Consider the following 25238-nt stretch of genomic DNA (forward strand, 5'->3'; position numbering starts at 1 on the left):
ACTTATACTCTAAATCACTGTAAGTATTTATATGACACTTTCAAAGTGTAGACTATAAAACTGAGAAGCGTATTTTTCATATATAGACTATACATATGTGTGTATGAATATCCTTGCAAGTGTATGTGCAGATTTCTATGGTAATTATCAAAGATCATGGACAAGATTAGAAAATCATTCAAACTAATGAAAATGTTTTACTATAGTCTATCAGCAAAGTATTTTTTAAAGCATTAGATTTCTTGAACTAAAAAATATGATGTAAGGTATTCATTATACTGATTCTAGTCTTGTGAAAATAGAGGTGAGGAGGAGGGGATTAAAAAAAAGAAAGCTTTCATAATAGTTTCAAAATACTTTAAAATTTTTTAGAAAGCATGAGTCAAATAACTTAGAAATCGCTGCCATAATTGGCAAGGGTACGATTAACAACACAACGGCTACATTAACTGGTTATTAATTGGGGAAGGGAAAAACAAATTCTACATAGACATATCTCATTATATAACCCCAAAATTCCATGTTTAAAAAAAATCCAAATTGAAAAAATCTTAACGATATCAATCCAGAGAAACAGAACCAAACCAACTGATTTCTAAAAGACAGATGACTTTCTAAATTATAAAATCAGAGAAGATAATGACCATTTCAAATTTGTGTACAATCCAAAATATAACCAGAATGAACACATTAGAAAAAATAATTGACAAATCTGATACAATTTATAAATGTATCAGGTAGACTGCTTACACACATACACATCCATTAAGAATCCAAAAAAGTAAATAAACTAAAGAAAGAGAACAATGACAAAATAGCATTAAGTAATCAAAGAAACACACACCCAGTTAATAATGTTCCATTTCACCAGTAAATCCTGACCCCAAAATTTTTTTCCTCTCAGTATAAAGTACTTTCATAAAACTTGACTTTATACTTTCAGAAAATTTGGAAAATACACAAAAATATTAAAAAAGGCAATTCCAAAAATCTTCCACATAAATATAACTACTTTTAAAATACGAATGTACTTATACTTGCTACATATGTAATTTTGCACGCTACATGAGGGAACTTTGAAAGAGCAGTAAGATTAACAACACCCAACAATAGCAAGGGGAAGGGCACCTGGGTGCATCAGTTGAGCATCTGACTCTTGATATGGCTCAGGTGATGATCTCAAGGTCATAGGATCAAGCCCTTCCACCAACTGCACTCAGCAGAGTCGGCCTGAAGATTCTCTCTCTCCTGCCCCTCCATGAATCATTCTTTCTCCTCTCTCTCAAATAAATAAAATCTTGGAAAATATGTTTCTATAAAACTAGTTGTAATCCTGTACTACTCATTTGGAAATGTATACTTCTTTCACTCAACAAATTGTGTTCCTACTATTTGCCAGGTATTGTACTAAGTGGTGAGAGTAAAAATTAAACCACCTTAAGAAACGTGCTGTCTTTTTTTTTTTTTTTTTTTTTTTTTTTTTTTGACAGACAGAGATCTCAACTAGTTGGAGAGGCAGGCAGAGAGAGAGAGAGGAGGAAGCAGGCTTCCCGCTGAGCAGAGATCCCGATGTGGGGCTTGATTCCAGGACCCTGGGACCATGACCTGAGCCGAAGGCAGAGGTTTAACCCACTGAACCATCCAGGTGCCCCGAAACGTGCTGTCTTAATAGAAGAAAAAAATAAATAATGATATTAAAGAATGACAGGTGCTAGGACAGAGACATGCAAACTACCTCAGAAATTAAATTTCTAACTCGTCCCCAGCCACACTGCCTGGAAGATGCAGACCTGACTCCTTAGACCACAGACCCACGATCGATCAGAGTACAGCAGTTAACTAGTCAGAAACCTAAGAAACCACGATAGTTATGCTATTAAACAAACTGGCTCTCAATTAAATCATTTTTAACACTTAACAAGATGTATAATTTCAGAGTTTTTAATCAAGGGATATATGGACCACATGGTATTTTTTAAGTTACACAACTAAGTTCCACCCAGATGAGAATATATGATTTTTCAATTAGTACTCAAAAACATTAAAAATATCACATTAAAAAGATACTATGCATATAATTCTTACTCTATGCCCAGTAAGCACGACATTCAAATAATAAGCACAGCTTACCTATATGACCAACTTTAACTTTAAAAGGTACATCCAGTTGACTCTACAAAAATATCATATATAAAATATTAGTACATATACAGGCCAACAAAATAGAGGACACTTTTTTCCTTCCCAAAATTATTTAAAGTGTTTACGTTAACTCACACCTTTTTTTTTTACCTTAACACCTTAACACCTATTTAAATTTAAAGATACATAATTGTAATATTCTCAAATCCACAAAATTCAGGAAGACTGATCATTTTTAAGTAAATCGGGGAAAAGCTCTACCGTAATACAGACCACCTAAGTTACCCATACCAGAATCATACTGCTTTTACACTGTATGGGGAGGAGAAGGGAACGTGGGAATTTCACTAAAAGTTTGTCCTCACAGACAGGTTAAAACTCCATTTTGCAAAAAATATCCTCAAAAAAATTTCTCCCCATCCATCAGGGAAAAGGACAACTTTTCCATTAAGCAGTGCTGAGAAAACTCGATATCCACACGTAAAAAATCAATTTAGACCCTTACCTTATAACTGCATATAAAAATTAACTGAAAATCAATATAAGACCTAAACATAAGAATTAAAACTACAAAACCCTTAAAAGAAAATATTTGGTAAAATCTTGACATCAGATCTGGCAATGATTTCTTGGATATAACAAAGACATGAGCAACAAAATAAAAAAAAACATGAAATTTCACTGATATTAAAAACATTAGAACATCAACAGTCAACAGAGGCATAAGGCAACACAAATGGGGGTAAGTTTTGCAAATCATAATCTGATAAGGGAAAATAAATACCACTTTATATCTATTAAGATCTAAATATCTTAAGTTATCTATGAAGATATCTATTAAGGTATTACCAAAAAATAAAAAATAGTGCCTGGCTGAGTCAGTCAGTAGATCATGTGATTTTTGATCTTGGGGTCATGAATTTGAGCCCCATACTGGGGAGATTATACTTAAAATTTTTTTAAAAGAATATTAAAAAAATAAACATTAGCAAAAATGTGGAGAAACTGGAAACTACCTGTGTTGGTGATAGGAATATAAAATGGTTCAGCTACCGTGGAAAACAGAGTGGCAGTTCTTGAAAAAGCTAAACACAAAATTACCATAAAATCCAGCAATTCCACTAATAGCATTTACCCACGGGGACTGAAAATAGGTAACGGAACAGACATGTATATTGCCAACATTACAGCAACTTTATTCACAAGACCCAAAAGGCAGAAACCACTGGAGTGTCCATCAATATATGAATGGATAAAGAAAACTTTGCATATAGATACAGTGGAATATTATGTAGCCATGGAAAGAAATAATGTTCTGATACAAACAACATGGACAAACCTTAAAGGAATTATGCTAAGTGAAATACGGTGAATAGAGTATGGCAAACACAGCATGATTCTACTTATATGAGCTATATGGAATAGGCAAATTCAGAGAGTCAGAAAGTAGATTAGAGGTTAACAGGGTCTACACAGAACAGGAATAGGGACTTATTTCTTAATGCTTATAGGGCTTCCTCTTTCCTAAGGGAAAAGTTACAGAAAAAGATATTAGTTGTAGTTGTACAAATCATAAACTTAATTAGTATCACTGAATTTTTGGGTAAAAAAATGGTTACCATGGCATTAAAAAAAACAAACTTGAAGACTATTGGAAAGATCAATTAACCATTTAAAATGAAATCATCTAGGGGCGCCTGGGTGGCTCAGTGGGTTAAAGCCTCTGCCTTCAGCTCGGGTCATGATCTCAGGGTCCTGGGATCGAGCCCCACGTCGGGCTCTCTGCTCTGCGGGGAGCCTGCTTCCTCCTCTCTCTCTGCCTGCCTCTCTGCCTGGTTGTGATTTCTGTCAAATAAATAAAATATTAAAAAAAATAAAAAATAAAAAATAAAATCATCTAGAAAGAAAAAAATTAGGACTATTTTTAAAGGGGAAAATTACACTGTCAATTTGTGCTTTTTAAGGAGAAGAAAAAGTCCACTTTATAAAATCCACATTTTGCAAAAATTATTTTCAAAAGGTTTTCTCAAAGCTTGAATAATTTAAGGTAACAAAGTAAATCAAGAAGTCCACATAGTTATAAATGCACTGACATTACACATTTTTTATACTCAAAACCTACCAGAGGGGTACCTGGGGGCTCAGTCAGGGTCTGACTCTTGATTTTGGCTCAGGTCACGATCTCAGGTCACGGGATTGGGCCATGCATCAGGTTACCCACTCAGCAGGAAATAATCTGTGGAGATTCTCTCTCCCTCTCCCTCTACCCTTCCCTACCTCACACTTTCTCTCTAAAATAAATAGAACCTAAGATGGAAGAAAAAAAAAAAAAAAAAACCTACCAGAGCATTTTCTTTAATTTCAAGATTCTTCAAGGCCACAGCTCCTAAAAAAGATTTAAAAAGTAATATTAAAGTATCTTTCATTTTAAAAAGGCACACTTCATCCTTAAATGTTATAAATGGAAGAAAAAATATAAATGATGTGCATATCGAAAAAAAAGTAATTTGTAATCTTATTAGCTCACCCTCATTCTTCAACTTAGAGCCTAAGATTGTTATGTTTGACCAAATCATTTATTGTATATTTTCACCTCAGTGGTTATAGCCCACTGTAATGTAAACATTTTAATCAGAATTATACATATTACAGGACTCCAGTAAAGCTGCATAAAATACAAGTATGAAAAAAAAGAGATGTATTCAAATATACTTATAATGAAAAACTGAAAATTTATAAGATCCAGTATCCATGAGCTTGAAGATACATCTATATAAATTTCCCAACCTGAAATGCAAGGAGAAAAATAAAAGAAAAATGTCCAAGAACTATAGGACAACTGTAAAAGCTGTAACATATGCATAACAGGAATATCAAAAGGAAAAAAAGAGAAGCAAAATAAATTTTGAAATAGTAATGACTGATAAATTTCCAAAATTAATGTTAAAAACACCAAACCACAGATTCAGAAGACTAAGAGAACACAAGGCAGAAATAACAAAAAATCTACCACTAAGCATATCATACCCAAACTACAGGAAATCAAAAAACAAACAAAAACAAGAAAGAAAGAATGAAAGAAAACAAAACAACAACAAAAAAAACTTGAATATGATCCAAAAATATCTCCTCTGGGTATGGGGGTGGGGGAACTAGGATGTTAAAAAGATTATCTGCACTCCAATGTTTATTGCAGCATTTTTCCCAAGAGCCAAGATAAGGAAACAACCTAACTGTCCATCAACAGATAAATGGATAAAGATATGATACTGATATAAATGCGAGCAATAGAAATTATTCAGCCATGAGAAAGAATGAAATCCTGCCATTTGTGACAACATTGATGGACTTCGGGGGCATTATGCTTAGACACAGAAAGGGAAATATAATATGGTATTATTTATATGTAAAACCTAAACAGCCTGAACTCTTAAAAACAGAGAATCGAATCCTGGTTACCAGGGGCTAGGAAGTGGGGGAACTGGGGAAATTACGTTGAAAGATACAAACTTGCAACTAGGAAATGATTAAGTTCTGGAAATCTAATGCACACCACAATGCATTATAACCAACCATACTGTACAATGTATTTCAAAGTTGCAAAGACACTAGGTCTCTAACGTTTGAACCACCAAAAAAAAAAAAATGATGATCATGTGACATGTCAGAGATGTGTGCACCTTAACCTTACACAATGCTGTGTGTAATAAGCCAAAAACAACAAAAAGAAAAATCTTGAACAAAGGCAGAGAAAACACACACATTCCCCAACAGAGGTATAAGGAATAACTGAATTGAAAATTTCACCAGAGAACATCCAAAATAGACTCCAACAGACAAAAGTATGAATTAGCAAACGTGAAAACTCATCACCTGAAAACGTAGTGATGGCAAAAAAAAAAAAAAAAAAAAAGAAAAGAAAGAAAAAAGTGAACAGAAGCAAATAGACTTATGAGTGACATGTTTAAATGGATCAATATGCATTATGAGAGTCCCAAAAAGAGGACAGAGGCAGAAAGCTTAGTTGAAGAAGTAACACCACAAAATTTCCCAAATTTGAGAAAAGCTATGTATACAGAAATCCAAGAATCTCAACCAAGAAACATGATCATTAGCAACAGTGAATATTAAAAGCAATACAGGATCTTCAAGAAGATTATCAGTGGATTTCTCAGCAGAAACTTTACAGAGAATGATATATTTAGAGTGGTTAAAGAAAAAAAAGTCAACCAAGAACATTATATTCAACAAAGTATTACATGTACTTCAAAAATTGGGAAAATCTTAAGATACTCTCAGATAAACAAAACCTGAGGGAGTTCATGAACGGTAGATCTGTCTTATTAAGAAATCTTAGAGTCGGTCCAGTTGAAAAGAAAGGACACTGGGCATCAGGCACCTAGGTGGCTCAATCAGTTGAGTGTCTGACTCTTAGTTTCAACTCAAGTCCTGATTTCAGGGGTCATGAGATCAGCCCAACACTGGACTCCATGTTCAGCGGGGAATCTGCTTGGAGAGTCCCTCCTTTTGCCCCTCCCTGCACTGATGTGCACACACATGCTCTCTCCCAAATAATCTTTAAAACAACAACAAAAAAAAAACAACAAGAAAAGATGCTAGGTAGTAACTCAAAACTGTATAAAAACAAAGTTCTCCAGTAACAGCAAGTGCATGGACAATATGAAAACTACTATTATAATTTTACTTTGTAACTCCTTATTTTATTCTTTATTTTTTGAAATTTAATTTAAATGTTCATTTAAAAAACAAAACTTAAAGATTATAACTCTATGTTTATAGGTACATAATGTGCAAAAATGTCATCTGTTACATCAATAACAAAGCTGGGAGGCAAGCTGTAAAAAAAAAAAGTGAAGTTACTGTATGGGATTAAAGTCAGTATCAGTTTAAGATATATTCTTATACATTAAGATATATGTGATTCCTGTGGAACCACACACACACACAAAAAAAACCTACAGAACATACAAAAAGAAAATACGGAAATCAAAACTGATCACTAAAAAAAAAAATGAGGGCGCCTGGGTGGCTCAGTGGTTTAGGCCACTGCCTTCGGCTCAGGTCATGATCTCAGGGTCCTGGGATCGAGTCCCGCATTGGGCTCTCTGCTCGGCAGGGAGCCTGCTTCCCTCTCACTCTCTCTGCTTGCCTCTCTGCCTACTTGTGATCTCTCTCTGTCAAATAAATAAATAAAATCTTTAAAAAAAAATAAAATAAAAATTAAAAAAAAATGAACACAAAGGGAAAGAGTAAGTTAAAACATGAAACAATTATAAGACATGCAGAAAATAATTAATAAAATGAAAATAGTAAGCCTTCCCTATCAGTAATTACTTTAAATGTAAACAGTTTAAGAAGGTATGGTGTGTGTGTGTGTGTGTGTGTGTACACACATACACAATGAAATATTATTCACTCATAAAACAAAATGAAATCTTGCCATTTGCAAGCATGTATGGAGCTAGGGAGTATTATACTTAGTGAAATAAGTCAGTCAGAAAAAGACAAATACCACATTATTTCACTCTTATGTGGAATTTAAGAAACAAAACAGATGAACACAGGAGTAAGAAATAAGTATGTTTAAAAATATGCAAACCAAGAAACAGACTATTAACTATACAGAACTATCTAACAGTTACTGGAAGGGAGGTGGGCGGCGGGATGGGTTAAATAGGTGATGGGGATAATGAAGGGCACCTGTTGTGATGAGCACTGGGTGTTGCATATTAAATTCTACACTTAACACTAGCACTACAATATGTGAACTAACTAAATTTAAATAAAAATTTGAAAGTAAATAAATGTAAACAGTTTAAATTCCCCCCTCAAAAGGCACAGGCAGAATGTATTTAAAGCCAAACAAAACATGATGGGCCTATAGCTCTAAGAACATACATAGGTTAAAATTTAAGTGAAAAAACTGCCCAAGATTTCCTATGCAAATAATAAGAGATCAAGTGTGGCTATACATATACCAGACAAAAGAGACTGCAAGTCAAAAGCTATTAGAAGAGGTGAAGAGGGACATCATATAATGATAAAAGTGTCTGTTCACTAAATTCAATTCACCGAACACAAGAGCACAATCTGAAGCAAACAATGACAGATAAGAAAGAAACAACACTACAGTAATGGTAGGAGGTTTCAGCACACAACTTCAATAATGGATAAAATCATCAGACAGAAGATTAAGAAGGAAACAAGCTGAATTTTAAAAAACATACATGAAACACTCTACTCAACAAGAGCAAAATACACAATTTTCTCAAGTGCTCATGGAACATTCTTCAGGACAGGCCATATATATTAGGCAACAACAACAACAACAAAAATCTGAATTTTAAGAGACTAAAATCCTATAAAGTATCTTTTAGAAGGTATCACAAGAAAAAAGAAATCACAAGAGAAACGTTAAAACTTAAAAATTAAAATGAAAGCACAACATACCAAAATTTATAGGCTGTGGCAAAGACAGTCCTGGGAAAACTTAGCAGCTCTAAGTGTTCACATTAAAAAATAACATCCCAAATTAACACCTTAAATTTGTACCTGAAAGAAATATAGTAACTAAACCCAAAGCTACCAGAAGGAAAAAAGTTTACAACAGAAATAATTAAAATGGAGAACAGGAAACCCAATAGATAAAACTGCTGAGATCAAAAACTGGCTCCTCAAAAATCTTTAGCTAATAAACTAAGAAAAAGAGAGAAAAGAATTAAACAACTAAAATCAGGATTATAGGAGGGGATATTACGAATTTTACAGAAATATAAAAAAGATTATAAGAGTACTATGAACAATGGTACATCAACAAATTGGATATCCTAGATCAAATGGATAAAGTCCTTGAAAAACATACCCTACTACTAATGAATCATCAAGAAATGGATAATCTCAGGGCACCTGGGTGGCTCAGTGGGTTAAGCCTCTGCCTTCAGCTCAGGTCATGATCTCAGGGTACTGGGATCAAGCCCCACATCAGGCTCTCTGCTCAGCGGGGAGCCTGCTTCCCCCTCTCTCTCTCTGCCTATTGTGAACTGTGTCAAATAAATAAATAAATCTTTAAAAAAAATAAAATAAGTAAATAAATAAAGTAGCATGGAAAATAATAAAGCACTTAGGAATAAACTTAACCAAAGGGGTAAAGACTTGTACCTTCAAACTATAAAACACTGCTGAATGACATTAAAGGCACACAGAATCAGGAAGACAACCATCCCATATTCAGAGGTTGGAAGACTTAATACTGTTAAGACGAAAATACTACCCAAAGCAAATTACAGACTCAATGCAATCCATATTTTGGGCACCTGGATGACTCGGTTGGTTGGGCACCTGCCTTCAGTTCAGGTTGTGATCCTGGGGTCCTGGGACTGAGCCCCAGGTGGGGGCTCCCTGCCTAGCAGAGAGCCTGCTTCTCCCTCTCTCTCTGCCCCTCCCCCTGCTTGTTCTCTATCCCTCAAATGAATAATCAATAAATAAAAATCTCCAAAAAAAAGAAAAATGGATTAGTTAAAAGATGTTGTCCCACAGGGAAAAAGAAAAAACCTACTATAAAAAAAAAACAGTATCCGTTTTTAAATTCACGTGGAATCACAAGGGACACCTCCACTGTTAAAACAATCTTTTTTAAAAAGTGGAGTGGGGAGAAGAAAACCAGAAGTCTCACTCTTCCTGATTTCAAAACTTAATACAAAAACATAGTAATCAAAACTGTGGTACCGTATACAAACACATAGACCAATGGAACAGAACACAGAAATGAGAAATAAATTCTCATATATACAGGCAAATGAATTTGATAAGGCTGCCAAGATCACTCAATTTGGAAACGTCACAAAAAACTGCTGGAAAATGATAATCACTTGCAAAAGATGAAGCTGGGTTACCATACACCATATCCAAAAATTAACTGAAAGTAGATCAAAGACTCAAATTTCATATTGAAAACTATAAAAATCTAAGAGGAAAACATGAGTCAATTTGGCAATGATTTCTTTTGGATGATTTTGATACCAAAAAGCACAGGAAACAGCAAAAGATGAGCTAGATTTCATCAAAACTAAAAACTTATGTGCATCATAGAGCATTCTCAACAGTGAAAAGGCAATAGCATTTGCCCATCACTTATTTGATAAAAGGTCAGTATCAATGTATAAAGAACTTCTACAACTCTATTTAAAAAAATGCAACCCAATTAAAGGGTGGCCAAAGGTCTTCAAAAGACATTTTTCCAAAGAAGACCTATAAATGGCCATTAACCAATGAGAAGATATTCAACAGCACTAATCAAAGAAACGCAAGTCAATAAAAATGACATAGTACCTCACACCCAAGAGGATGGCTACTATGAATAAAACAAAAAATGAGCTCATGTGGAGAAATTAGAACCCTTTTGCACTGTTAGTGAAAATGTAAAATGGTACATCTGGAAAGGAGTATGACACTTCCTCAAAAAATTAAAAAGAATTACCCAGCAATTCCACTTGTGGGTATATACCAAAACAGATCTATTTGCACACTGATGTTTGTAGGGCCATGATTCACAACAGCCAAAAGGTGGAAGCAACCCATGTTGTCTATTTACAGATGAATGGAGAAACAAAATGTGATATATACAAAAAACAAATATTGTTCAGCTTTAAAAATGAATGAAATTCTGATATGCACTGCAACAGATGAATGCTGAAGATATTACGCTAATACATGAAATAAGCCAAACACAGAAGGACAAATATTATGATACCACCTATAGGAAGTACCTAGTATAGTCAAATTCATAGAGATGGAAAAAAATAAAAGGCACCAGTAGATGAAGGAAGGGGATAGTTATTCCTCAATAGGTACAACGTTTCAGTTTTGCAGGATAAAAAGTTCTGGAGATAGATGGAGAGAAGGTGCACTTAATGCCTCTGGACTACACACTTAAAAATGGCTAGCATGGGGGCACCTGGGTGGCTTAGTGGGTTAAAGCCTCTGCCTTCGGCTCAGGTCATGATTTCAGGGTCCTGGGATCGAGCACTGCATCCGGCTCTCTGTTCATCAGGGAACCTGCTTCCCCCCTCCTCTCTCTCTCTGCCTGCCTCTCTGTCTACTTGTGATCTCTCTCTGTCAAATACATATATTAACTCTAAAAAAAAAAAAAAATGGCTAACATGAAAGTAACAACTGACACCAGAGAAATGCAAAGGATTACAAGAGAATATAATGAAAAATTACATGCCGACAAATTGGGCAACTGAGAAGAAATCAATAAATTCCTAAAAACTACAATCTTCCCAACTAAATAAGAAACAGAAAATCTGAACAGACCTGACTAGTAATGAAACTGAATCAGCAATCACAAATTCCCAACAAGCAAAAAGTATATGACCAAATGGCTTCACAGGTGAATACTACAAAACATTTAAAGAGTTAATAACCTATTCTCAAACTATTCCAAGAAATAGAATAGAAAGGAAAACTTCAGAATTCATTCTGCAAGGCCAGCAATACCCAGACACTACAAAGAAAGAAAACCACAACCTAATATTACTGATGAACACCAATGCAGAAATCCTGAACAAAATACTAGCAAACCAAATCTAACAATACCTTGAAAAAATCACTGACCACAACTAAATTATTCCAGGGATACAACAGTGGTTTAATACTCACAAATCCATCAACGTGATATATCACATTAACAAAAGAAGGGATAAAAACCCTATGATGATCTCAGTAAATGCAGAAAGAAACATTTCACAAAATGCGACACCCATTATCGATAAAACAAAGTAGATATGGAGGAAATATACATCAACATACTAAGGGCCATATGTGAAAAACCCGCAGTTAACATCATTCTCATTGGTGAAAAACTAAGCTTTTCGTCAAAGATCAGGAAAAAGATAAGGATGTCCATTCTCACTTTTATTCAATATAATGCTGGAACTCTTAACTACAGGAATCAGATAAGGAAAAGAAATAAGACATTCAAATTAGCAAGGAATAAGTAAAACTACACTACTTGCAGAAGACATGATACCGCATGCAGAAAACCCTAAAAACTCCACCAAAAGAACTATCGGAACTGACAAATGAATTAAGTGAACTTCCATGACACAAAATTATACACAGAAATCTATTGAATTTCTATACACTAATAACAAAGTAATAGGAGAAATAAAGTAAACAATTCCATTTACAATTACACCAAAAAGAATACTTAGGAATAAACCTAACCAAACAGGTAAAAGACCTGTACTCTAAAAACTATAAAACACCGATGAAAGAAACTGAAGACAACACAAATAGAAAAATATTCCATGTTCATGGATTAGAAGAATATTGTTTAAAAAGTCATTACAAAGAGCAATCTATATGTTCAAGGCAATCCCTATCAAAATACCAACAGCATTTTTCAAATAACCAAAACAAATAATCCTAAAATGTGTATAGAACCACAAAAAAAAACACCCAATAGCCAAAGCAACCTTGAGAAAGAAAAAGCTGAGGGTATCACAATTCCAGATTTTAAGTTAAACTAAGAAGTTCTACTAATCAAAACAGCAAGGTACTGGCACAAAAATATACATATATAGATCAACAGAACAGAAGAGAGAGCCCAGGAATAAACCTGTGCTTATATGGTCAATTAATCTGTGACAAAGGAAATAAGAATATACACGGAAAGAAGACAGCCTTTTCAACAAATGGTGCTGGGAAAAGTGGACAACTACTAAAAAAGGATGAAACTGGATGGACCACTTTCTCACACCATACACAAAAATAACTCAAAATAGATTAAAGACCTAAATGTGAGACCTGAAACCATAAAACTCCTGGAAGAAATCACAGGCAGTATTTTCTCTTACATCACCACAGAAACATTGCTCTAGGTATGTGTCCTAAGGCAAGGGAAACAAAACCAAAAACTATTGGCACCACACCAAAATAAAAGGCTTTGCATAGCAAAGGAAAACACCCACAAAATAAAAAGGCAATCTACAGAATGGGAGAAGGTATTTTCAAATGATGTATCTGATAAAGAATTATTACCCGAAATATATGAAGACTGTATACAACACAACACCAAAAAAACCTACTATAAATTTGATTAAAAATGGCAGAAGACCCGAAGAGACATTTTTCCAAAGACAACATACCAATTACCAACAGGAAAATATGCTCAACATCACTCATCATCAGGAAAATACAAATCACAACCGCAATGAGATACCACCTACTACCTGTCAGAGAGGCTAGAATCAAAAAACACAAGAGGGGTGTCTGGGTGGCTCAATCGGTTAAGTGTCTGCCTTCAGCTCAGGTCATGAACCCTGAGGTCCTGGGATTGAGCCCCATGTCAGGTCCTCTGCTCAGCAGGGAGTCTGATATTCCTCTCCCACTCCCTCTCCCCCTCCCCCCTGCTCATGCTTTCTCACTCTCTCTCACTCCCGCACACCCTCTTGCAAATAAATAAAATCTTTAAGATAGATGACAAGAAATAACATGTATGGGTGAGGATGTGGAGAAAAAAAACGAATCCTCCTACACTACCGGTAGGAACATAAACTGGTACAATCAACTATGGAAAACAATATGGAGATTCATCAAAAAATTAAAAACAGAAATACCATGCATGTGATCCAGTAATTCCGTTTCTGGGTATTTGCTCCCCCTCCCCAAAAAAACCCAAAACACCAATTCTAAAAGATATATGCCCCTCTACGCTTTTTGTATTGTATCACTTACAATAGCTAACATATGGAAGCAACCCAAGTGTCCACCGATAGATGAATATATACACTCCCACCCACATATACACACAGAACATTACTCAGCCATATAAAAGAATGAGCCCTTGCCACTTTTCACAATATGGATGGACCTAGAGGTTATCATGCTAAGTGAAATAGACTGGAGGAAGACAAATACCATGATGTCACTTTTCTGTGGAATCTAAAAAACACAACAAACAAAAAGCAGACTTTAAGATTTTATTTATTTATTTGAGAGAGAGAAAGAATGAGAAAGAGCAAGCATGAGAGGGGGAAGGTCAGAGGCAGAAGGAGACCCCCTACTGAGCAGGAAGCCTGAGAGGGGACTCAATCCCAGGACTCCAGGATCAAGACTGAAGCCAAAGGCTGTTGCTCAACCAACTGAGCCACACAGGTGCCCCAAAAAGCAGACTCTTAAGTACAGAGAACAAATTGGTGGCTGCCAGAGAAAAGGTAGGTCTGGGGGGAGGAGGGTGGGCAAAACAGGTGAAGGCAACTAAGTACAAAGGTCCAGTTGAAAAATAAAGAAGTCACAGAAATGAAAAGTATAGCACAGGGACTATAGTCAATAATGTTGCAGAAATGTTGTTTGGTGACAGAAGGTGACTATACTGAGGATGAGCATCAGGTAATGTACAGAATTGTTGAATCAATACGCTGTACACCTGAAAGTGAAAATATTGTTAAAATGATTAACTTAATGTTGTATTGTACCATAATTTTTTAAGTGGTGATGTAAAAAAGAAATACTTTCTCAGACAAACCAAAACTGGTGGAATTTGTTGCTAGACCTCCCTTGCAAGAAATGTTAGAAGTTTTCACAGAGCAGAAAAACGACATAGGTCAGAAACTCAGATCTACAAGAGCATTAGAAAAGGAATAAAGGTAAAATTAAGCCTTTTATTTTCCTCATTATTAATGATTTAATGGAACACTATTCAAAATAATAGCAATAGTGCATTGGGTAAATACAGCTTATGGGAAAGTGAAATATATGACAGCAACATTATAAGGAACAAAAGAATGGAAATGGAATACCCTTTATAATGTACTTCCACTACTGTGAAGCAATGTAGTTTTGATTGGACTTAGTTTTAAATGTATACTGGTAATTCCAAGGATCACCTCCCCAAAAACAGGAAGAAGTATAATTGATATGTTAGAAGGGAAGAAAAAATAAAATTATAGAAAATACTCATTTAAAACAGAAGAGGCAGAAAAGGGGGAAGATTTTAAAAAGCAAAGACATACATGCAAGAAATAGAAAAGAACTTCAAATACAATAGATATCCACTAATCCAACTATATCAATAATCACTTCAAATATAAATGGTCTGAATATACCAACGAAAAGACAAAACTTGACACAGTGGATAAAACAAAACAACAAAACCCAACAGCACGATGTCTGCAAGAAACTCACTCTAAATATAAAGGCATAGACAAATTAAAGAGATCTAATTAAAATTTATAGAACATTTCTTACAATAGCAGAATACACATTCTTCTCAAGCTCACACAGAACATTCACCACAGTAAACCAAACTCTGGGCCATAAAACATATATTAACAAATTTAAGGGAATAAAAGTCATACAAAATCTGCTTTCAGACTACAATGGAATTAAACTAGAAATCAGTAACAAAAAGAAAGTTAGAAACTCAAAAAGTATCTGAAGATTTAAAAATATTAATTTAAAATCACACATCTCCCAAGAAGTCATCTCAAAAGAAACTGCAAAGTATCTTGAATCAAATGAAAATACAGTTTTCAAAACTGGACATGCAGCAAAGTAGGCTTAGAAAGGAATTTACCACTGAATGCATACATTAGAAAAGAAAAAGGGTACATGTGTGGCTGGGTCGTTTGAGGGACCCACTCTTGGTTTCGGCTCTGGTCCTAATCTAAGAGTTGTGAGATGGAGCCCCAAGTCTGGCTCCGTGCCCAGCACAGAGTCTGCTTGGAATTTTCTCTCTCCCTCTCCCTCTTCCCCTGCTCACACTTGCACATTCTCTCTCATGCGTGCACGTGTTTTCTCTCTAAATAAGACATTTTTTTTAAAAAGCAAAAGATGAAAGATCTAAAATCGATAATCTAAGCTTCCACCTTAGAAATCCAGAAAAAGAGCAAATTAAATGCTAAGGAACCAGAAGAAAAGAAGTAAGAATTAGAGAAGAAATCAATGAAATTCAATAGAGAAAAATCAAGTCAAAAACCAATGAAAACAAAAAATGGTTCTCTGAAAAGATCAATAAAATTGATAACTCCCTAACCAGATTCACTAAAAAAGAAAAAGACACAAATTACTAATACCACAAATGAAAGGGCCTTCATTACTGATTCAATAGATGTTAAAAGGATTATAAAGGAATACAAACATGCCCAAGAGTTACAAGAACTCCTTTAAAGATATATTCCAGCAAAACACACAAGAAAAAATATAAATAGGCCTGTATCTATTAAAGACATTGATTCAACAACAAATAATCTTTCAGGAGCACCTGGGTGGCTCAGTGGGTTAAAGCCTCTGCCTTCAGCTCAGGTCATGACCTCAGGGTTCTGGGATCGAGCCCCACATCGGGTTCTCTGCTCAGCCAGGAAGGAGCCTGCTTCACCCCTCTCTCTCTGCCTGCCTCTCTGCCTACTTGTGATCTCTGTCTGTCAAATAAATAAATAAATAAAACTTAAAAAAAAAAATCTTTCAAAACTGAAAGCATAATGCTCAGATCAGTTTCCACTAAAGTTCTACCAAACATCTTAGGAAAAAATGAAACTAAGCCCCTACAGCCTCTTCTAGGAAACAGAAGCATAGGGAAAACTTCCTAACTCATTTATAGAGGTCAGCCTTACTCAAACAAGATAAACATGTTGCAAAGGGGGGGGGGGGGAGCTATAGACCACTACTCAGCAAACAGATGCAAAATCCTCAACAAAGTATCAAACTGAATCCAACAATGTTATATACCAAGACCAAGTGGGATTTATTCCAGGTATGAAAGACTCATTCAACATTCAAAAAATCAACTAATGTAATCCATTACATCAACAGGCTGAAGAAGAGAAATCTTATGATCATATGAAGAGACAAAGAAAAACCATTTTATAAAACCCAACACAAATTCTTGGAGGGGGGAAAAAAACAAAAAAAAAGCACAAAACAAAAAACCCCCACAACTTTCAGCAAACCAGGAATAGAGGTACGTATGGTAGAACAACAACAACAACAATCAGAAAATTGGATACCTGTCGATATGGGCCAAAAAAAACTTTCAGTGTGATGGATACTTCTCTTACTTTGATCATGATGATTGTTTCCCAAGGGGATACATATGTCAAGATTAGTCAAACTGTAGACTTTAAATATGTGCATTTTACTGTATCAATTATTTCAATAAAGCTATTAATACAGAATTAGTAGTACAATCTAAATTATTGGTATATGGACTGTAAAATCTTGAACCATTCTGTGTGTTTGAACACTTTTCATAATAAAACATTCCCTTTCAGCTCTAATGTTCTAATAAGTTTCTCAAAGCATAAAGGTTAAAATAATATTTAAGAAATTAGAATTGGTTGGGGTGCCTGGGTGGCTCAGTGGGTTAAAGCCTCTGCCTTCAGCTCAGGTCATGATCCCAGAGTCCTGGGATCGAGCCCCACATTGGGCTCTCTGCTCAGCAGGAAGCCTGCTTCCTCCTCTCCCTCTCTCTGCCTGCCTCTCTGCCTACTTGTGATCTCTGTCTGTCAAATAAATAAATAAAATCTTTAAAAAAAAAAAAAAGAAAGAAAGAAAAGAAATTAGAATTGGCAATTACCACTACACCTCAACAAACATTTGTCTGGCAGGAATTGTGCCCTGAGTGAAAGGAGTTAAGATGGCGGGGGGGGGGGGGGGGGGGGACACCCAGGGCTTGCCTCATCCCTCGAACACAGCTACATAGACAGCACATCATTTTGAACAACTAGGAAATTGATCTGAAGATTAAGAAAACAATCTGCACAATTAGAGGGAGTGAATGTGGTGGCTGCAAGGCTTATCTAAATAAACAAATCACAGCACACCTAGTTAAAGACCCTAACACTCCCACTGCAAGCAAGGAAGAAGTCTGCAGAGGACTGACCTGTGGGAAAGGGCAGCCAGAACAAAACAGCAGAGTGGCACACGGCAAACAGCTCCTCAAGTGTCAAGTCCTGGACAGTGTATGACCCCTTTTTAATACAGCATTACTCTCAGAAGCAGGAAATATAACAAGCTTTCATAACATGCAAAAGACAAACTTAACCAAAGTGGCAAGATGGAAGAATTCTCCCCAAAAGAGAGATCAAGAAGAAACCACAGCCAGGGACTTGCTCAAAACAGAGAGAATTTAGAACAAAACAAGAATTTAGAACAGTCATAAGAATACTAGCCAGTCTTGAAAATCGCACAGAGGACAGCAGAGAACCCATGCTGCCCAAACAGAAGACCTAAAAACTAGTCAGGTCAAAATAAAAAATGCTGTAACTGAGACGCAAAACTGACTGGGTGGAATCCCATGAGAATGGAAGAATCAAAGAACCAAATAGGTGATATGGAAGTAAAAATTATGGAAAATAATAAAGCTGAAAAGAGGGAAAGGAATTGTACCCTGAATACAGAGCCACTAGTATACTGGGGCAATAGGTGGCCACGGATCAATAAAGTCTACTATAAAGAGAAAACTGGGAGAGCAACATTTCAAAAATAAAATATGCTAGTTAAAAATGAAAACAAAAACAAGAAATCAAAGTTTCTAATGTTGCAAAACAATGCCAGGTGTAAAGGCCACCACCAAAAACCAAAACCAAAACAAACAAACAAAAACCCTGCAAGTTTATGAGTATCATAATTTTAAAAAAAAACAAGAGAGAAAGCGGCGAAACAAGACTACAGAAGGAGCTATAAAGTACAGGTATTCCTTGCACTACAAATGATAATTCTATCACATTGCTTCTGTCTCTGAATTTCTAATACTTTTGCCTGAAAGTGTTCTAAAAATGCGCCTAGCTGTTCATCACAATCCTGTGTTACTAAAAAAAAAAAAAGATTTTGGTGTACCACGTCACATAAATCCATTATACTCTCTGGACAACGGTTCAGAAATCTGTATCTGTAACAAACACCTATGGCTGATTCTGATGCAGCCTAGCTCTTGAAATTCCAGATTGCCTAGAAAAGTTGGAAGATGAATCTCAGCACGATCTATGAAGCACTACTACCTCCCTAAGTAGATGACTTATAAAAAGGGGTGGAGAATTATAAAATAGCAGAGCATAAAAAGGATACCAATGTCAAAATTCACCAAGAGTGTGAGATAAAGTTCAATTCCTCTTTCCCCCCTCACAAAATAAATGCTTCCTGCACTCAGCCTAGTTCCTATAGTGCCCACTATACTACCACTGTTCTGCTCTATTGTAATTACATCAATTTTTAGAAACTCTTCTTTCATATATAACAATATTTCCAAGGAAAAATGGATCCCAAGTTCCAAAAAATCGTCTCAGAAACAAATTTTCAGAACACTACTCATTCTTAGATTTGAAAACATCCATGTAACTTCTGAATACTAATTAACATTATTAATATGCTAACAGTGAAATTAACTGGATTATTACAGATACCTAGCAAAAGCATACATTTAAAACCAATAGGTCCTTCTGATATTAGACCACAAAATATTAAGTCTTCAATTTTCCTATGCAGCATCTAATTTCTATTATTGAAATTTTCAAGTATTTTTAAGTTTATCAAAATTATTGCTTTTTCCTCTGCCTTCGGCTCAGGTCATGATCCCAAAGTCCTGGGATAGAGCCCTGCATCATCAGGCTATCTGCTCAGCAGGGAGCCTGCTTCCTCCTCTCTGTCTGCCTGCTTCTCTGCCTATTTGTGATCTGTCAAATAAATAAAATCTTTAAAAAAATTACTGCTTTTTAAATTCTCAAAGGATTTCTTATGCACTAAAAGCTATTAAAGCTTCACTTATCAATATAACCAACTTCTATACATAAAACACTAATATGTTGTTTTAAAAATTTCATAAATACCAAAGTCATACGGATCGTGCTACCTGATTTCAAGACTTACTATAAAGCGAGAGTTATCAAGACAAGTGTGGTATTGTTCAAATAATGGACACATGTATTATCGAAACAGATTACAATTCAAAAATAAACCCATACAATATAAAGTCCAATTTTTTACATAAGTGCAAAAATAATTCGATGGAGAAAGGATAGTCCTTTCAGCAAGTGGTGCTGCAACAATCGGACATTTGCAACCACATGCAAACAAATGAACATCAACCTTCAACCTATACCACACCTTACAAAAAATGGATCAGAAATCTAAATATAAAATTATAAAACTTCTCCAAGAAAACACAGGAAAAAATCTTTGACTTCAGGGAAGGCAGATTTCATACATACACCAAAGCATGACTCATGAAAAGTTTCTGCTACAGTGGACTTGATCAAAATTTTAAATTTAAATCAAAAAATTAAAACTTTTGCTTTGCAAAAGACAGACTTGAAAGAGAATGAAAGAAAATATTTTCAAATCACTTATCTGACAAAGGACTCATACCCATAATATCTAAAGAACTTTCAAAACTTAACAATAAGAAAATACTTTGGTAAAGAGTTTGGCAGTTGCTTTGTAGAAGTCAGAGTTACCATATGATTCAGCAGTTCTACATCTAGGCATATACCAAGAAAATTTAAAACATATGCCCACAAGAAAACTTGTATATATGAATGTTCTTAGCAGCACTCCTCATGAAAGCCAAAAAAAGTAGGAATAATTTAAATGACCATAACTTGGTGAATGGATAAACAAAATGTGATCTATTCATACAATGGAATATTACTCAGTCATTAAAAAAAATGACACATGTGGGGCGCCTGGGTGGCTCAGTGGGTTAAAGCCTATGCCTTCAGCTCAGGTCATGATCTCAGGGTCCTGGGATCGAGCTCCGCATCGGGTTCTCCGCTCAGCAGGGAGCCTGCTTCCTCCTCTCTCTCTCTCTCTGCCTGTCTCTCTGCCTGCTTGTGATCTCTGTCTGTCAAATAAATTAAAAAAAAAAAAAAGTATCATTGTTTAAAAAAAAAAAAAAAATGACACATGCTACAACACGAAGCTCAAAAAAATAAATAAATAATGCGAAAGAAGCCAGAAACAAAAGGCCATCTACACTGCATTACTGCATTTAAGTGAACTGTCCAGAACTGGTAAATTCGTAGAGACATAAAGTAGATTAGTAATTGCTGGAGGTGGGGTTCGGGAGATCAGCAGAGAATTTGAGAGTGACTGCTAATGGATATGGATGGGAGTTTACTTGGGGGTGTTGAAAATGTTCTAGAATGAGTGGTGATAATTGCATAATTTTGTGACCATAATAAAAAATACTTAATTGTACATTTTAGAAGGGTGAATTCAAGAGAAAAAATACAACAGACGGAATGCAGTCAATACTGTGATAATGTTGTAGGGCAACAGATGGTGACAGCATTAATCATGGTGAGCATTTCATAACCTTCAGAATTGGTGAATCACTGTTATACACTTAAAACTAATATAACATTGTATGTCAACTATGTTAATAAGTAACATTTTTAAAAGGGTAACCTTAATGGTATGTAAGTTAAATCTCAATAGAAAAAGGAAAAAAAGCCAATTTAAAATAAGCCAAAGATTTGAACAGACACTTCACCGAAGGAACTATATAAACAGCAAAGAATATGAAAAGATGCTCAACATCTTTAATCAATAAAGGCATGCAAATTAAAACCATAATACTTTAGCACTATATACCTATTAGAATGGCTTTAAAAAGTTTTTAAAATGACAATACTAAATGCCAGTGAAGGTGCGGAGCAACTATGCACTCACACAATGCTGGTGGGATTGCAAAATGGTACCACTGCTTTGAAAAGGGCGCCTGGGTGGCTCAGTGGATTAGGCCGCTGCCTTCGGCTCGGGTCGTGATCTCGGGGTCCTGGGATCGAGCCCCGCATCGGGCTCTCTGCTCCGCGGGGAGCCTGCTTCCTCCTCTCTCTCTGCCTGCCTCTCTGCCTACTTGTGATCTCTCTCTGTGTCAAATAAATAAATAAAATCTTTAAAAAAAAAAAAAAAAAAAAAAAAGAAAAGCAGCTCCATAGTTTCACAGAAGTTCAATGTTCATTTACTGTAAGAACTTGCAATCCCATTTTTAGGTATTAACCCAAGAGAAATAAAAATTTATTTTCACACAAAAAACCTGTACATGAATGTTTATTAACAGCTCTATTATTCATAATGGCCAGAAAGGGAAACCAGCAGATGAACATTTATAACACATCCATATAAAAAAAATACCACGGGGTGCCTGGGTGGCTTAGTGGGTGAACCTCTGCCTTTGGCTCAGGTCATGATCTCAGGGTCCTGGAATCAAGCCCCGCATCAGGCTCCCTACTCAGTGGGAGCCTGCTTCCCCCCCCACCGCTCCCCCCCCCCCCCGCATGCAGCTCTGCCTACTTGTGATCTCTCTGTGTCCAATAACAAAAAATCTTAAAAAAAAATAATAATAATAACACTCAAAAAATACAGGAATGAAATACCGATGCATGCAACACATGGGTGACTTTCAAATTCACTTTACATAAGAAGTGAAAAGAGTGAAATTAAGTAAAAGCAGTCACACCCCCAAAGGCTAGCTACCATATAATTCCATTAATATAGCACTCTAGGGGCGCCTGGGTGGCTCAGTGGGTTAAGCCGCTGCCTTCGGCTCAGGTCATGATCTCAGGGTCCTGGGATGGAGACCAGCATCGGGCTCCCTGCTCAGCGGGGAGCCTGCTTCCCTTCCTCTTTCTCTCTGCCTGCCTCTCTGCCTACTTGTGATCTCTGTCTGTCAAATAAATAAATAAAAATCTTTAAAAAAAAAAATATATAGCACTCTAGAAAAGACAAAACTGGGGCCCCTCCGTGGCTCAGTCGGTTAAGCTTCTGCCTTCCGCTCAGGTCATGATCCCAGACAGTGGGATCCAGCCCCGCACTGGGCTCCCTGCTCAGGGCAGAGCCTGCTTCTCCCTTTCCTCTCCCTCTCCCTCTGCCTGCCACTCTGCCTCCTTGTGCACACTCCCTCTCTCTGTCAAATAAATAAATATTTTGAAAGGAAGGAAGGAAGGAAAGAAAAAACTGTAAGGATGGAAACAGACGACTGGTTGCCAGGAAATGTGGGGGCTGGAAAGGGTAGGCTGAAAAAGGGCTGCAGAGGGAATTTTGGCATCCTGATGGAACTTTTTGGTACGACTGTGATAGTGGATATATTCCTTGACATTACACTTGTCAAGAAAGAACCGTACATCACAAGAGTGAATTTTACTGTATAGGAATTTTAAATAAATTCACGCATAAATCACACTCTTACACAGACCCCCGCCTGGAATGCAGAAGCAACCTTCCACTACAGATCAAAGCACACTACAAAATGTTTTCAAGGCTTCCTTCTGAGGTGTGTGAAGACAAAGAGGATTATTTTTACTGTGCAAATGAGAAGCAAAACAAATAAAACAACCTTCGAGTTCCTGATACCCGTCAAAGATGCAGAGCTGGCACCCATGTCCGTAGTTCTTGCAGGAAGTTCATGCTCCGTCATGGTACTAGACACCAACAGCAGTAACAAGAGGTTCTATCAAACTAATTATCCACTCACACTCTTTCACAAAGGAGAAAAATCAAGATAAACGAGTATCTCAGAAGAGGGCTGAAAGTGTGTACACAGTAACAGTGAAGTTAAAAAAATAAATAAATAAATAATAACCCTAATTTTGGCCTAGGAGATTCACTTCGTAGGGAAAAGGAATCTAATTTACAAAGGGAGCTTAAAATAAAGACAGGTAGAATACAAAAACTGCTGAAAGCACTAAAAAAAAACGCTCCAAATAAGGTAGAGCGCCGAAGTACACGGATACAAAGTAAAGCTTTGGTCCTTCATCTAAGCAACCTAAGCGCACGTTCCTCCCCGTCTTTTGTAGGTCTGAGACGTTGCACAGCGCACCTCGTTTCTTAAAAAGCAATCACTCTGACCCACAAAATCCCAAAGCCTTGCAAGGAGCCTGACTCCTGGGTCAGGTTGTGAACTGAAAACAGCCAATCATTTGAGTTGATTGTGCACAGGAGTTTCGCTTTCTGTTATCAGCCAAAGCCAGGCCAGCAAGCCGAATCCGGCCGGCGGGGCTGCGGAGGGGAGCAGAGCGGACGCCACGGGAAGCCACACGCCCGGGCTGGGGAAGGAGGGAAGCGAGAGGACGTCTTCGGTCACCGGTGCCTTGCCTTCACGTGCGAGGCAACGTGCGCCACTCCGTGGGCTCTCCGGAGCCTTCGTCATAACCCAAGGGGGTACAACATGACCCCGGGGGCGTCTCGGGGCCTCCCCCACGCCCCGCACACCTGAAGCGGGACACCTCGGGGCGACGGGCTGGGAAGGGTGCCTGGGCGCGATCTGCCCCCCACGCCCTCGGAGTCGGCCGCGGGTCCCCTCTGCCGCCCAGCTCCGAAAAGGGGGACTTTTCATCCCGCGCCCCACCCCCCCGAACCCCCTCCTGCCAGAATACAAACAACTGGCCGGCACAAGTCCTGGAACTGCCGCCTGGCTTTACGTAATTTAACCCCGAGGCGGGCGGCGGCAGGTGGTGGCGCCGGGCGAGCTAGGGGCCGGAGGCCCCGAGAAAGCAGGCGGGCTCCGGCAACCAGGCGCCGGTAGGAAAACGAGGTTGAGGGGCGGTGGCGGTCTCGTTACCTCCCCAGATGCCCAGAGTGAGCTGGGACGTGTCCAGGTTCACCACATAGTCCCCCAAGAACCGGTTCAACACGTCTACGACCACCGACTCGAACACCATTTTCCGCAGCCGCGGTCCTTCTTCCAGCGCCCGACCTCCCGCGCCCTCCCTCAAGACCGCTCGGTTCACCGGCTCCCGGACGTCTCCCACAGTATCTGTCCGGGTGCCGGACACGAACCCAGCCGCGAGCCCTGCGAAGGGCGGAGGCGACCACTCGGTCCGCGCGTGCGCACGACGGGCGCCAGGGCGGGGGCGAAGCAAGGCGCCGATCGCCGCACGCCTGCGGGAGAGAAGCAAGGGCGGCTGCGCGGCCGCCTCTCTGAAGCCTGCCCCTTCCGTGCAGAACCCGCCTCCTTTAACTCGTTGGCTCCGCCTCCCCCGTCACCAGGCAACGGGAGAAGCGTAAGGAGCCGCCAGTTTTTTTTCCCTGACCCCGCCCTCACCCGCCCATCAATGTCCTCACCAGCGGCGGGGGCG

General features: G+C 37.5%; 1 protein-coding gene across 3 annotated transcripts in view; it reads right to left on the reverse strand.

Moving 5' to 3' along the window:
* The window catches only part of VPS13A (vacuolar protein sorting 13 homolog A), a 244795-nt gene extending 219810 nt beyond the window's left edge, over positions 1 to 24985 (reverse strand). For 2 of the 3 annotated variants that reach the window (XM_046022053.1, XM_046022054.1), the window contains exons 1-3: positions 24722 to 24985; positions 4485 to 4528; positions 2131 to 2173 (exon numbers count right to left, since the gene is read on the reverse strand). In XM_046022053.1, coding sequence (XP_045878009.1) covers positions 2131 to 2173; positions 4485 to 4528; positions 24722 to 24821 — 187 coding nt within the window. In that variant the 5' untranslated portion in view covers positions 24822 to 24985. The remainder of the gene's footprint in view (positions 1 to 2130; positions 2174 to 4484; positions 4529 to 24721) is intronic. The other variant, XM_046022052.1, reaches the window with a different exon arrangement.
* Between the last annotated feature and the right edge of the window lie 253 nt (positions 24986 to 25238).

The sequence above is a fragment of the Meles meles genome, chromosome 11, assembly GCF_922984935.1.
Source record: "Meles meles chromosome 11, mMelMel3.1 paternal haplotype, whole genome shotgun sequence".
Taxonomy (NCBI): domain Eukaryota; kingdom Metazoa; phylum Chordata; class Mammalia; order Carnivora; family Mustelidae; genus Meles; species Meles meles.